The sequence below is a fragment of the Saccopteryx bilineata genome, chromosome 4 (genome assembly GCF_036850765.1).
Source record: "Saccopteryx bilineata isolate mSacBil1 chromosome 4, mSacBil1_pri_phased_curated, whole genome shotgun sequence".
Taxonomy (NCBI): Eukaryota; Metazoa; Chordata; class Mammalia; order Chiroptera; family Emballonuridae; genus Saccopteryx; species Saccopteryx bilineata.
Genome location: NC_089493.1, coordinates 77,988,598 through 78,002,774, shown reverse-complemented (window position 1 = coordinate 78,002,774; position 14,177 = coordinate 77,988,598). Strand labels below are relative to the sequence as shown.

The following is a 14,177-nucleotide window of genomic DNA, read 5'->3' as shown; positions in this document are numbered from 1 at the left end:
AAAATTGATGCAAAAAAAGAAATTGATTCTGCTTTCTATAAAGTAAAGAATAGTTCTAATTTCTTACCAGTTCAGGTTTGCTGAGTTATGCAACTCCAAAAGTCACCGTTCAGAAAGAAACATCATCTGGAAAGTGGTCCCACAGTTGTACCACATGTTGATTCTACCGATACTTTCTTTTTTCAGCTAATTATTGGTTTATTTATAAAACCAATGACAAATATCTAAAACCACGTTTTATGTATGCTTTCATTTTAGAGTCTTGGCCTTTTCTTTATCCTCCATTACTTTGGTCACAGTTAAGATTGATGGAGTTCATTTAGGGCAAGCTATTCATTTGTCTGGTCCTGTTTTCACTCTGAAGTGGAACCCAAGAAACTACAGTAATGGGACACATAACATAGAAGTAATCGTCCAGGTAAGTTAATAATTTCCAATTCACTATATGAATGATTAGGCTAAAACCACACTGAACTCTGATTTAGATTTTTTTTTAAATTCACTTGATAAAGATGAAACTAAATTTAATAAATATTTTGGGTACATTGGATTTTGTATGTTCTGAAAATGGGAGTAATTCTACTATTAGACTAATAAAATATGAGCAGAGGAAAAGAGAAATGTGCTACTACTGTGCTCTTTTTTCTAACCTCAGGGAATCATTCTTTTGTTTTCTTTCAGCTTTGGCCTGTGTCTTTTATTAACTAATTAATTAATTTTTAAAGATTTTATTTATTCGTTTTAGAGAGAGGGGAGAGAGAGAAAGGGAGAAGGGGGCTGCATCAACTCATAGTAGTTGCATCTCGTATGTGGTTTGACCAGGCAAACCCAAAGTTGTAAACCGGTGACCTTAGCGTTTCAGGTTGACTCTTGATCCACTGCACCACCACAGATCAGGCTGACCCGTGTGTTTTAATAATGGGAGAAAATTCACCAATGTACCAAAAGATAACAGAATAAGACAGAAAACATATTTATGTGTTTATGTGTTTGATTGCTGTTTTCCAAGTATAAGGAAATTGTGTCACTATTGGGAAAGCTCTGGGACAGAACATTTTTAGGCATCAAAACATTTTTTTTGTTTGTGGAGTATGCATTCATAGGATATGCAGAAATATTCTGCTTGGCATTATTCTGATAAAGCCTGGGGCACATTTGATTCAATAGCACTTGCCAGAGTAGAAAGTGATCATTGTTACCAAAATAGAATAGTTTCATCAATATTATGAAACTTATCTTTAAGGGATAGATTGTGCTCAGAAATTAGTTTCTAAAAAAACCCCCGCCCTGGCCGGTTGGCTCAGCGGTAGAGCGTTGGCCTAGCGTGGGGAGGACCCGGGTTTGATTCCCGGCCAGGGCACACAGGAGAAGCGCCCATTTGCTTCTCCACCCCTCCGCCGCGCTTTCCCTCTCTGTCTCTCTCTTCCCCTCCCGCAGCCAAGGCTCCATTGGAGCAAAAATGGCCCGGGCGCTGGGGATGGCTCCCTGGCCTCTGCCCCAGGCGCTAGAGTGGCTCTGGTCGCAACATGGCGACGCCCAGGATGGGCAGAGCATCGCCCCCTGGTGGGCAGAGCATCGCCCCTGGTGGGCGTGCCGGGTGGATCCCGGTCGGGCGCATGCGGGAGTCTGTCTGACTGTCTCTCCCTGTTTCCAGCTTCAGAAAAATGAAAATAAATAAATAAATAAATAAATAAATAAATAAATAAAAAATAAAAAAAACCCCAAATCTGTCCATTTCTACAACTTATGATTTCATGACAGTTTTTAACTAATTTATTTTTTTAATATTAATCCTTTGAGTAGTACAAACATTAATGTACGTTCTCGTGCCACCTGACCATCCAGATAACAAAGCTTTTATTTTAAAAATGTGTAAGGCAACATTTAAAAAAGACAAATGTGTGTTCTTCTTGTTTCCGTAAATTGGTTATCAAACAAACATGATTTTAAGTTAATAAAACTGTAACTATAACTAATTTCATTTTTTGAAAAAAACTCGCTCCCGAATGTCAGTGAGCATGAAAAAAACTCACTACTTTATGGGTTAAGTCAGTTTGAAACATGAAATAATTCTTCAGAAGCACATGAATTACTTTTTTTTGAGAGAGAGAGAGAGAGAAAGAGAAGGATAGAGAGGATGGAAGGGAAAGAAATGAGAAGCATCAACTTGTAGTTATGGCACTTTAGTCGTTCATTGATTGCTTTCTCATATGTGCCTTGACTGGGGAACAAGTGCCAGTGACCTCTTGCTTAAACCAGCAACCTTGGGCTCAAGCCAGTGACCATGGGATGTCAATGATCCCATGCTCAAACTGGTGACACTGTACTCAAGATGGTGAGCCTGCGCTCAAGCCAGTGACCTTCGGGTTTTGGACCTGGGTCCTCAGCATCCCAGGTTTATGCTCTCTATCCACTGCGCCACCACTGGTCAGGCTCATTACTTTTTTATATTTTTAGTCACAGAAAGATTTTAAGCAGATAGGAGCTTTTTACTGAGCTCCCCCTAAGATGATGCCAGGCACTTAAATACAGTGTGTCCGTAAAGTCATGGTGCACTTTTGACCGGTCACAGGAAAGCAACAAAAGACGATAGAAATGTGAAATCTGCACCAAATAAAAGGAGAACTCTCCCAGTTTCATACCTATTCAGTGCAGTTAGATGTGGTCTACATTAGTTGCCCTACACACATCCAAGTGATAGTGAAGTTCTTGCCACACACGGGTAAGGAGTGAATAACATCTGTGATTCTCTGTTTTAAGTGATTATGTTGTTGATATGTTCAGTGTACACATGTTGCTTCACATAACCCTAAAAGTAAAAGTCTAAGGGCATCAGATCCGGGGATCGTGGTGGCCATGGCTTGACAGAAACCCTGCCTATCCACTGCCAGGGGAATGTTCTATCCAGAAACTCACGAACAATGGTGGCGTAGTGTGGAGGAGCGTTGTCCTGTTGAAAGATGACACCTTCTGGAAATTGTGGCACTGCATACAATTCCAACATGTCAAGATAGGACTTTGCCGTCACAGACTGCTCCGCGAAAAAAATGAGCCCATCACTGTATCATGCATCAGGCCACACCACATATTCACTTTTAGGGGTGTTACATTCGTACTCAACGTAGGCATGAGGATGTCAGCAGCCCATATTTGGACATTATGGCGATGAACATGTCCACAGATATGGAAGGTCGCCCCATCGCTAAACACAATCTTCTGCAAAAATCTTGCATCATTGTCGATCTCATGAAGCATATCTGTTGCAAACGTGCATTGTGTGGGTCTATCCACCGGTTTGATAGTGTGCAACAGCCGCAATTTGTACCCCGTAAAACGGAGACATTTCTTTAACACCTTATGAACTGTAGTCTTGCTTAGGTGTAATTGTCGAGTACATGCACGCACAGATTTTTTAGGGCTCCTTAGGTAGCTATCCCGTATAGCCTCTACAGACTCGTCACTGACTGATGGCCTACCAGAACGGGGTTTCTCTACCAAACTCTCAGTTTTCTTCAACTGCTTATCCCACCGAGTAATGTTATTCCTATGTGGTGGCACTTTGTTATAAATGCGCCGATATTCACATTGCACTTTGGTCACGGATTTGAATTTAGCAAGCCACAGAACACACTGAACTTTCCTCTATACCGTCCACATCTCAACTGGCATGGCCATGGGCTGCTCCGCTGTATACACGGTGTTACATCATCATCTGCGCATGTGCACATGCTGCCACATCATCCTACAGAAACTGGGAGGGTTTTTCTTTTATTTGGTGCAGATATCACATTTCTATCGTCTTTTGTTGCTTTCCTGTGACCGGTCAAAAGTGCACCATGACTTTACGGACACACTGTATTTTACTCAATCCATATAACAATTCTGTAGGGTAGCTAGCTTTATCCCCAATTCATAGATAAGGAAACAAGAGAAGGCACTTAGCAATGCCACCGTCTTTGAAGTGTTCTGCTTAGAAGGAAGAAAAACACACAGGGAGGATGTGGAAGGAGGGATGACTGGGGATGAACTCTTAATGTTTTTCATATTTGAAGTTGCTCATTTTATTTTTATTTGTTTATTTTTATTATTTATTTGGATTCTATTTATTTTATTTTTTAAAGTTTTAAAATTTATTTTGTTACCGTGTATTCAAGTGTCCCACGCAATATAACACCCTAACCCCCCGACAACGTGCCCCTATTACACCCCCTTTACCCCCACCCCCTGCCTGGTTCCCCCTTCCCTTTGGGATTTGATATCCTGTTATCTGTATCTATATGTTATAAATATATAATTTCAGAAATCCCTTCACCTTCTCTGATCCCATCCCCTCATCCTCCTTCCCTCTGACAGCTGTCCTTCTGTTCGCCATGACCTCACCTCTGGCCTCTATTCCATTCCTTGTTCACCGTGCTTATTAGATTCGACACATAAGTGAGATCATATGGTATTTCTCTTCCTCTGGCTGGCTTATTTCAGTTAGCATAATAATCTCCAGGTCTAACCATGCCATCACAGAAGCTAAGATTTCCTTCTTTTTCATGGGTGTGTAATATTCTATTGTGTATATGTACCACAGCTTTTTTATGCACTCGTCCACTGATGAATACTTGGGCTGTTTCCAGATCTTGGCCATTGTAAACAATGCTGCAGTAAACATGGGGGTGCATATCTTCTTTTGAATTAGTGTTTTGGGATTCATAGAATATATTCCTAAAAGTAGGATAGCAGGGTTAAAAGGCAGTTCCATTTTTAAGTTTTTGAGTAAATGCCATACTGTTTTCCACAGTGGCTCTACAAGTCTGTGTTCCCACCAGCAGTGTAGGAGGGTTCCCTTTTCTCCACACCTTCACCAGCTCTTGTTGTGTGTTGATTTGTTAATGAGAGCCATTCTGACAGATATGAGGTGGTATCTCTTGTGGTTTTAATTTGCATTTCTCTGATGATAGTGACGTTGAACATTTTTTCATATGCCTATTGACCATCTGTATGTCCTCTTTGGAGAAGTGCCTATTCAGTTCCTTTGCCCATTTTTCAATTGAATTGTTTACCTTCCTGGTGTTGAGTTTTCGAAGTTCTTTATAAATTTTGGTTATTAACCCCCTATCAGATGTATTGGAGAATATGTTCTCCCATTGTGTGGATTGTCTTTTTATTTTGTTAATGGTGTCTTTTGCTGTGGAAAAGCTTTTTAGTTTGATATAATACCATTTGTTTACTTTGTCTTTATTTCACTTGTCCATGGAGAAATATTGACAAAAATATTGCTACAAGAGATAACAGAGAATTTACTGCCTGTGTTTTCTTCCAAGATTTTTATGGTTCCGTGACTTACATGTAAGTCTTTTATCCATTTTCAGTTTGTTTTTGTGAATGGTGTAAGTTGTTGGTCTTGTTTCATTTTTTTGCATGTACCTGTCCAATTTTCCCAACTCCATTTATTAAAGAGACTATCTTTACTCCATTGTATACTCTTGCCTCCTTTGTCAAATATCAATTGACCATAAAGGCATGGGTTTATTTCTGGGTGCTCTGTTCTGTTCCGTTGAGGTGTGTGCCTGTTCTTATGCCAATACCAAGCTGTTTCGATTGCAATGGCCTTGTAATATAACTTGGTGTCAGGAGGTGTGATACCTCCCACTTTGCTCTTCATTTTCAAGATTGCAGAGGCTATTTGGGTTCTTTGTTGGTTTCATATAAATTTTTGGAGTACTTGTTCTAGATTTGTGAAGTATGCCATTGATATTTTAAGAGAAATTGCATTGAATCTATAAATTGCTTTGGGTAGTATAGATGTTTTAATAATGTTAATTCTTCCTATCCATGAACACAGTATATGTTTCCACCTGTTTATATCTTCCTTGATTTCTTTCTTCAATGTCTTATAATTTTCTGAGTACAAGTCTTTTACCTCCTTGGTTAAATTTATTGCTAGGTACTTTATTTTTCTTGTTGCAGTAGTGAAGGGGATTGTTTTCTTAATTTCTTTTTCTGACAGTTTATTGTTGGTGTATAAAAATGCCACTGATTTCTGAATATTAATTTTATACCCTGCCACCTTGCCAAATTAATTTATCAGGTCCAGTAATTTTTTGACTGAGACTTCAGGATTTTCTACGTACAGTATCATGTCATCGGCAAATAATGACAGTTTTACTTCTTCTTTTCCAGTTTGGATGCCTTTTATTTCTTCTTTTTGTCTGATTGCTATGGCCAAGATTTCTAGAACTATGTTGAATAAGAGTGGTGAAAGGGGGCACCCCTGTCTTGTTCCCGATCTTTTTTTTGTGTGTGTGACATAGGCAGAGAGAGAGACAGAGAGAGGGACAGATAGGGACAGACAGACAGGAAGGGAGAGATGAGAAGCATCATTTCTTTGTTCTGGCTCCTTAGTTGTTCATTGATTGCTTTCTCATTTGTGCCTTGACCAGGGGCCACAACAAAGCAAGTGACCCCTTGCTCAAGCCAGCGACCTTGGGCTCAAGCCAGCAACCTTTGGGCTAAAGCAGTGACCATGGGGTCATGTCTATGATCCCACACTCAAGCAGGCGACCCTGCGTTCAAGCTGGTGAGCTTGTACTCAAGCTGAATGAGCCCACGCTCAAGCTGTGACTTTGGGATTTCGAATCTGGTTTCTCTGCATCTCAATCCAACACTCTATCCACTGTGCCACTGCCTGGTCAGGCTTGTTGCTGATCTTAAGGGGATTGCTATTAATTTTTGCCCATTGAATACGATGTTGGCTATTGGTTTGTTATATATGGCCTTTATTATGTTGAAGTATGTTCTCTGTATTCCCATTTTGCTCGAAGTTTTTATCATAAGTGGGTGCTGGATTTTATCAAATGCTTTTTCTGAATCTTTTGAGATAATTGTGTGATTTTTATTCTTCATTTTGTTTATGTGATGAATCACATTTATTGATTTGCAAATATTGTACCAGCCTTGCCTCCCTGGAATAAATCCCACTTGTTCATGATGTATGATCTTTTTATCTTTTTTTTTTTTTATTGTGATAGAGACAGAGGGTCAGAGAGAGGGACAGATAGGGACAAACAGACAGGAAGGGAGAGAGATGAGAACCATTAATTCTTTGTTGCGGTTCGTTAGTTCATTGATTGCTTTCTCATATGTGCCTTGACCAGGGGGCTACAGCAGACCGAGTGACCCCTAGCTTGAACCAGCAACCTTGGGCTCAAGCTGGTGAGCCCTGTTCAAACCCAATGAGCCTGCGCTTAAGCTGGCGACCTTGGGGTCTCGAATTTGGGTCTTCCACGTCCCCAACGCTCTGTCCACTGCACCACCGCCTGGTCAGGCTGTATGATCTTTTTAATGTATTGCTGTATCTGATTTGCTAATTTTTTGTTGAGAATTTTAGCATCTGTGATCATCAGGGATATTGGCCTATAGTTTTCTTTCATTGTAGTATCTTTATCTGGTTAGGGAATGATGATAATGATGCATCATTAAATGAGTTTGGAAAGCTTCCTTCCTCTTGAATCTTTTGGAATAGCTATAGGTGTTAGTTCTTCAAATGTTTGGTAAAATTCGTCTGTGAATCCATCCAGTCCAGGACTTTTGTTTGCTGGGAGTTTTTTGATAACTATTTCAGTTTCATTTGTTGTAATTGATCTGTTTATGTTTTCTGATTCCTCCTGATTGAGTTTTGGTAGAGTGTATGTTTCTAGGAATTTATCCATTTCAACTAGGTTGTCTAATTTTTTGGCATATACTGTAGATCTTCATAGTATTTTCTTACAATCCATTGTATTTCTGTGGTGTTATTTGTTACTTCTCCACTTTAATTTCTAATTTTATTTATTTGGGTCCTCTCTCTTTTCTTCTTGATGAGACTCATTAAAAGTTTGTCAACCTTGTTTACTTTTTCAAAGAACCAGCTCTTGATTTCATTGATCTTTTGTATTTTTTTAGCCTCTATGTCATTTATTTCCACTCTAATCTTTTTTTTTAAAGATTTTATTTATCCATTTTTATTGGAGAGAGAGAGAGAAAAGAGATAGAGAGAACAGGGGGAGGAGCAGGAAGCATCAACTCCCATATGTGCCTTGACCAGGCAAGCCCAGGGTTTTGAACTGGCAACCTCAGCATTCCAAGTCGATGCTTTATCCACTGCGCCACCACAGATCAGGCTCCACTCTAATCTTTATTATTTGCTTTCTTCTTCTTCCATTGGGCTTTATTTGTTGTTCTGTTTATTGTTCTTTTAGGTGCAGGGTTAGGTTGTTTATTTGAGCTTTTTCTTGCTTCTTAAGATATGCCTATAATGCTATGAGCTTCCCCCTAAGGACTCTTTTTTCTGTGTCCCATAGATTTGGGGTTGTTGTATGTTCATTTTTACTTGTTTCAGGGAATTTTTTTATTTCTTCCTTGATCTCATTATTAATCCATTTATTATTTAATAACATGCTATTTAGCTATTTGTAGTTGATTTTTAGTTTCATACCATTGTGATCAGAGAAGATGCTTGATAGGATTTTAGTCTTCTTAAATTTATTGAGACTTGTTTTATGTCCTAACATGTAGTCTGTCCTATAAAATGTACCACAAGCATTTGAAAAGAATGTATCATCAGCTGCCTTGGGGTAGAATGTTCTAAAAATATTAATTAAATCCAGTTGATCTAGTGCTGGTGTCCCCAAACTACAGCCTGTGGGCCACATGTGGCCCCCTGAGGCTGTTTATCTGGCCCCCCACCAACTTCTGGAAGGGGCACCTCTTTCATTGGTGGTCAGTGAGAGGAGCACTGTATGTGGCAGCCCTCCAACAGTCTGAGGGACAGTGAACTGGCCCCCTGTGTAAAAAGTTTGGGAACCCCTGATCTAGTGTGTCATTTAAGGCCACTGTTTCTTTGTTAATTTTTTGCCTCCAATGGAGGATCTATCCATTGATGTTAGTGAGGTATTGAAATCCCCTACTGTTATACTGTTGCTCTCTATCTTGCCCTTTATGTCCATCAAAATGTACTTTATATATTTAGGGGCTCCTATATTAGGTGCATAAATATTTACAATAGTTATGTCCTCCTCGCCTGACCAGGCGGTGGCGCAGTGGATAGAGCATCAGACTGGGATGCAGAGGACCCAGGTTCGAGACCCCGAGCTCGCCAGCTTGAGCGCGGGCTCATCTGGTTTGAACAAAATTCCACCAACTTAAGCCCAAGGTCCTTGGCTCCAGCAGGGGGTTACTCGGTCTGCTGAAGGCCTACGGTTAAGGCACATGTGAGAAAGCAATCAATGAACAACTAAGGTGTTGCAACGCGCAATGAAAAACTAATGATTGATGCTTCTCATCTCTCCGTTCCTGTCTGTCTGTCCCTGTCTATCCCTCTCTCTGACTCACTCTCTGTCTCTGTAAAAATAAATAAATAAATAAATAAATAGTTATGTCCTCTTGTTGGGTTGCTCCCTTTAACATTATGTAGTGACCTTCTTTGTCTCTTACTATAGCCTTTGTTTTAAATACTATCTTGTCAGATATAAGTATCGCTGCCCAGCTTTTTTTTCATTTCCATTTTCATGAAATACTTTTTTCCATCCCTTCACTTTCAGTCTATGTGTATCTTTTGTTCTGAGTTGGGTCTTTTGTGGACAGCATATAATATACAGGTTCTGTTTTTTGTTTGTTTGTTTGCTTTTTTGCATTTTCTTTTGCATTTTTCTGAAGCTGGAAACAGGGAGAGACAGTCAGACAGACTCCCGCATGCGCCCAACCGGGATCCACCCGGCACGCCCACCATGGGGCGATGCTCTGCCCACCAGGGGGCGATGCTCTGCCCATCCTGGGCGTCGCCATGTTGTGACCAGAGCCACTCTAGTGCCTGAGGCAGAGGCCACAGAGCCATCCCCAGCGCCCGGGCCATTTTTGCTCCAGTGGAGCCTTGGCTGCGGGAGGGGAAGAGAGAGACAGAGAGGAAGGTGCGGCGGAGGGGTGGAGAAGCAAATGGGCGCTTCTCCTGTGTGCCCTGGCCAGGAATCGAACCCGGGTCCTCCGCACGCTAGGCCGATGCTCTACCGCTGAGCCAACCGGCCAGGGCCGGTCCTGTTTTCTTATCCATGCAGCTGTACTATGTCTTTCTTTTTGTGTGTGTGTGACATAGAGAGAGACAGACAGGGACAGACAGGGACAGACGGACAGGAAGGGAAAGAGATAAGCATCAATTCTTCTTTGCGGCACCTTAGTTGTTCATTGATTGCTTTCTCATATGTGACTTGACCGGGGGGGCTACAGCAGACTGAGTGACCCCTTGCTCAAGCCAGCAACCTTGGGCTCAAGCTGGTGAGCCTTGCTCAAACTAGGTGAGCCTGCGCTCAAGCTGGTAACCTCGGGGTTTTGAACCTGGGTCTTCTGCATCCCAGTCTGATGCTCTATCCACTGCGCCACCACCTGTTCAGCTATGTCTTTTGATTAGAGCATTTAATCCATTTACATTTAAGGTTATTATTGAAATGTACTTATTTATTGCCATTTTATTTTTTAAACCTACAACCCTGTTTCTCTCAATTTCTTTTTTCCTTTGTTCTTTTTATAGCGGGCCTCTTAACATTTCATGCAGTACTGGTTTTCTTGTAATGAATTCCTTGAGTCTTTTTTTGTCTGGGAAGCTGTTTCTTTCTCCTTCAATTTTAAATAATAGCCTTTCTGGATAAAGTATTCTTTGTTGTAGGTTCTTGGTATGCATCACTTTGAATATTTTTTGCCAATCTGTTCTGGCCTGAAGTGTTTTGGTGAGAAGTCAGATGTCATCCTATGGAGGCTCCTCTGTTGGTAATTAACTGTTTTTCTTTTGCAGTTTTTAGTATTCTTTCTTTGTCTCTTAATTTTGGCATTTTAATTATGCTGTGTCTAGTGTAGGCCTCCTTGAGTTTATCTTTAATGGGACTCGCTGTGCTTCTTGAACTTGTATGACTTTTCCCTTCATCAATTTGGGGAAACTTTCAGCTATGATTTCTTCAAACAAGTTCTCTATCCCCTTTTCATTCTCTTTATCTTCAGGAACCCCTATGATGCAATGTTGTTTTTTACATGTTGTTGCAGAGGTCTCTTAGAGTTTCCTCAGTCGTTTTGAGCCTCTTTTCTTTTTGCTTCTCTGCTTCTGTGCTTACATTTATCTTGTCCTTTAAGACACTGATTCAATCCTCCCCTTAATCCAGCCTGCTGTTGATTCCTTCTAGTACAATCTTCATTTCTGATACTGTGTTTGTAATTTCTGACTGGTACTTTTTTATTATTTCAGTGTCCTTTTTGATGCTTGCTGTCTCTTTGTTTAAGTTCTTATTGTGATCATCCATTGTTGCTCTAGGACCATGATGGTGAACCTTTTTATAAAAACCGCCCACTTTTGCAGTGCTGGTCAACCTAGTCCCTTCCACCTATTAGTGGGCGTTCCAGTTTTTATGGTGTGCCAATCGCAGCACCATTTGGTTGCTCCACTACCACCCACCATGAAAGCTGGAATGCCCACTAGTGGGCAAGAGAGACCAGGTTGACTAGCCCTGCAAAAATGGGCAGTTTTTATAAAAAAGTTCGCCATCACAGCTCTAGGATCCTTGAGCATCAGTTTGCGTCTGGTAGTTTGGCTACTTCCATTGCATTTATGTATAGTTCTTTTTCTGGGGATTTCTCTTGTTGATTCATTTAGGTCATATTCCTTTGCCCATTTAGTCTGTATATTAGGTAGCTTTAGTCTGATTGAAATTTGTTGTGGTATCTTTATGAGGAAGATGGGCTCAGTGGTACTGACCTCCAGGCCACCTGAGTTTCTTGCTCTAGGAAAGCTTCTTGAGGGTGGTATTTACCATCCTGTTGTATGTGACTGTTGAACGCAGTTGGTCTTTTTGTGAGTGTGGTTATCACTTCAGGCTGGATGGCTTTAAGAGTCAACCTTGATCATATGTATTAGACACTGTGTATTGTCTGTCCTGTTGGGCGTACTGTATTTCCCCATGTATAAGACACATCTTATTTTGAAAAATTTGGAGTCTAAAAACTGAGTGTGTCCTATACAGTAGTTGTGACATTTCAAATGCCATCTATGGAACTGAGGATGAGGCAATATATGAGGACAGCGATGAGTTGTATGAATTTTATGATGAGTAAAACTTGAGTTCAATAACTTTATGTACAGTGGTACCTTGAGATAAGAATTTCATTCATTCTATAATCAAGCTCATAAGTCAGTCAACTCATATATCAAACTGCTGATACTGGACCCGTGTGCCAACGCGCCACCTAGTGGCAGCTTCCTGAATCACGACTCGTATCTTGGAATTTTGCTTGGATCTCAAACAAAAATACGGACTGAGTCGCAGCTTGTATCTTAAAAAAAATCGTATGTTGATCTGTTTGTATCTCAAGGTACCACTGCAGTACATTTCTTTCAAATTTCAGGCCCAAAATTAAGATGCATCTTATATATGGGAGCATCTTATACATGGAGGAATATAGTATTTATTCTCTGCAGTGTCTGATGCCTGCTGCACTCCTCCTTTCGGCATGCTGCTTATGTAGTCAGCTGAGTCTAGTGTTGGGCTGTCTGCCATCCACTACTGGTTGTGTTGGTTCTGGATCTTCTTGGGTTGGCCTCAGCCATTATTTGTAACCTGCTGTGGGCTACCTGTCTGGAGCTACTGCTCTGTTCTCTGTTTGTGTCGATGTTTTCTATGCCTGGGTAGTGTGGGAAGGGCGAACCTGTATATAAGGACCATCTTCCTCTTGCTTAGAGATGACAGCAGCTCAGTAAAAACCCCAAGCTCTGTAAGATTTACCTCCACTTTTCAGCTGCTCTACCTCCTCATGCAGCTGCCTGGTCTTCCCACAGAGTCTTCTGTAGAAAGACTGTAGTATGAGCTCAGACTGGCCTCAGCCTGCCAACCCCTCTACAGGTTGCAAGCTTGGTGGGTTAGGGCAGCTGAGGTTGGGAATACAACATTAGTGGGACCCTCTACTTCAGGGGTCTCTTGGTCAGGAGCTCAGTATGGAGAAAGTGGTCTATACTCCAGAGCCTAATCCCTCAGCCACTGCTGGATACTCAAATTATATTTCTCTCCAGCAAGGTTAATAGCAGGTTCAGATTGGGTGGGGTCAAAGTCCCCTCTGCAGAAGTTCTTCCAGCTGGGGAGCCCCTGGTCTCAGGGAGGAAGACTGAGAGAGTTCTCCCCTGGAGTTGACTGTGCCCCCAGAAAGTGGCTAAACCCCTGATTAGACCCAACAATAGGCTCACGGGACCCACACATTGAATGTCCATGCTGCAAGCCTTTCTCCCTTTCCCCTGTGGAACTTAGCCCAGCAGGGCAGGATATTCAGAATCTGGGCTGGCTGACTGTGAAGCTCCACCCTGTCCAGTGCATACGCCAGCCGCTGTGCTGGTGCTGACCACAGAAAGTGGAACTTGCCTCAGCTGGGCCCTGTGTCCGATGATCCTTCTCTTAGGATATGCCAGCAAGGGTACTTAGATCCTGAACTGATGTTCTCTGCAGCTGGCCTCTGGTTGTCCCAGCCCTGGGCCTTCCTGGGCGGAACTCGGCATAGACCAGTGAGGGACACTGCCCATGACTGGCCCTCAGCAACCTTCTTGGAGCTACAAGCAATCCAGAGTTTGTGGCTGCTTCTGCTGGGCCCAGGTGCACATGGAAATACCAAGCTACACACCTAGGCTGGCTTTTACCCACACTGTACCTGGGGGAAGGTCAGCATAAGGCCAAGGTTCCCTGAGAACTGTTTCCTGCAGCCTCTGTCTGCTGGCTGCTTATTGGGCTCTGCCACTGAAATAAAACCTCTGGTAGAGTCTAAAGCAGGGATAGTCAACCTTTTTATACCTACCGCCCACTTCTGTATCTCTGTTAGTAGTAAAAATTTCTAACTGCCCACAGTTTCACAGTAATGGTAATTTATAAAGTATAATTAGAAATTTAAAAAATATGTGAAAGAGACTAACGCTATAATGAATGCTCATGTTCCCATCAGACAACTTAATAGTTATCAATTCATGACCAGTCTTTTTTCATCTGTACCACATTCACATCTCTCCTTCCTGCACCATGATGTCATCTTATATGTAAATATGTATGAATCACTAAAAGATAGGACTATTTTAAAAAACATAACCATACCATATTATACCAAAACAATTAACAGTAATTCCTTAATATCAAACTATA

General features: G+C 41.4%; 1 protein-coding gene across 3 annotated transcripts in view; it reads left to right on the top strand.

The window, feature by feature from the left end:
• TMEM62 (transmembrane protein 62) overlaps positions 1 to 14,177 on the top strand; it is a 56,033-nt gene that overhangs the window by 22,697 nt on the left and 19,159 nt on the right. For all 3 annotated transcript variants that reach the window (XM_066276890.1, XM_066276889.1, XM_066276891.1), the window contains one exon: positions 259 to 418. In XM_066276890.1, the coding sequence (XP_066132987.1) occupies positions 259 to 418 (160 nt within the window). The remainder of the gene's footprint in view (positions 1 to 258; positions 419 to 14,177) is intronic.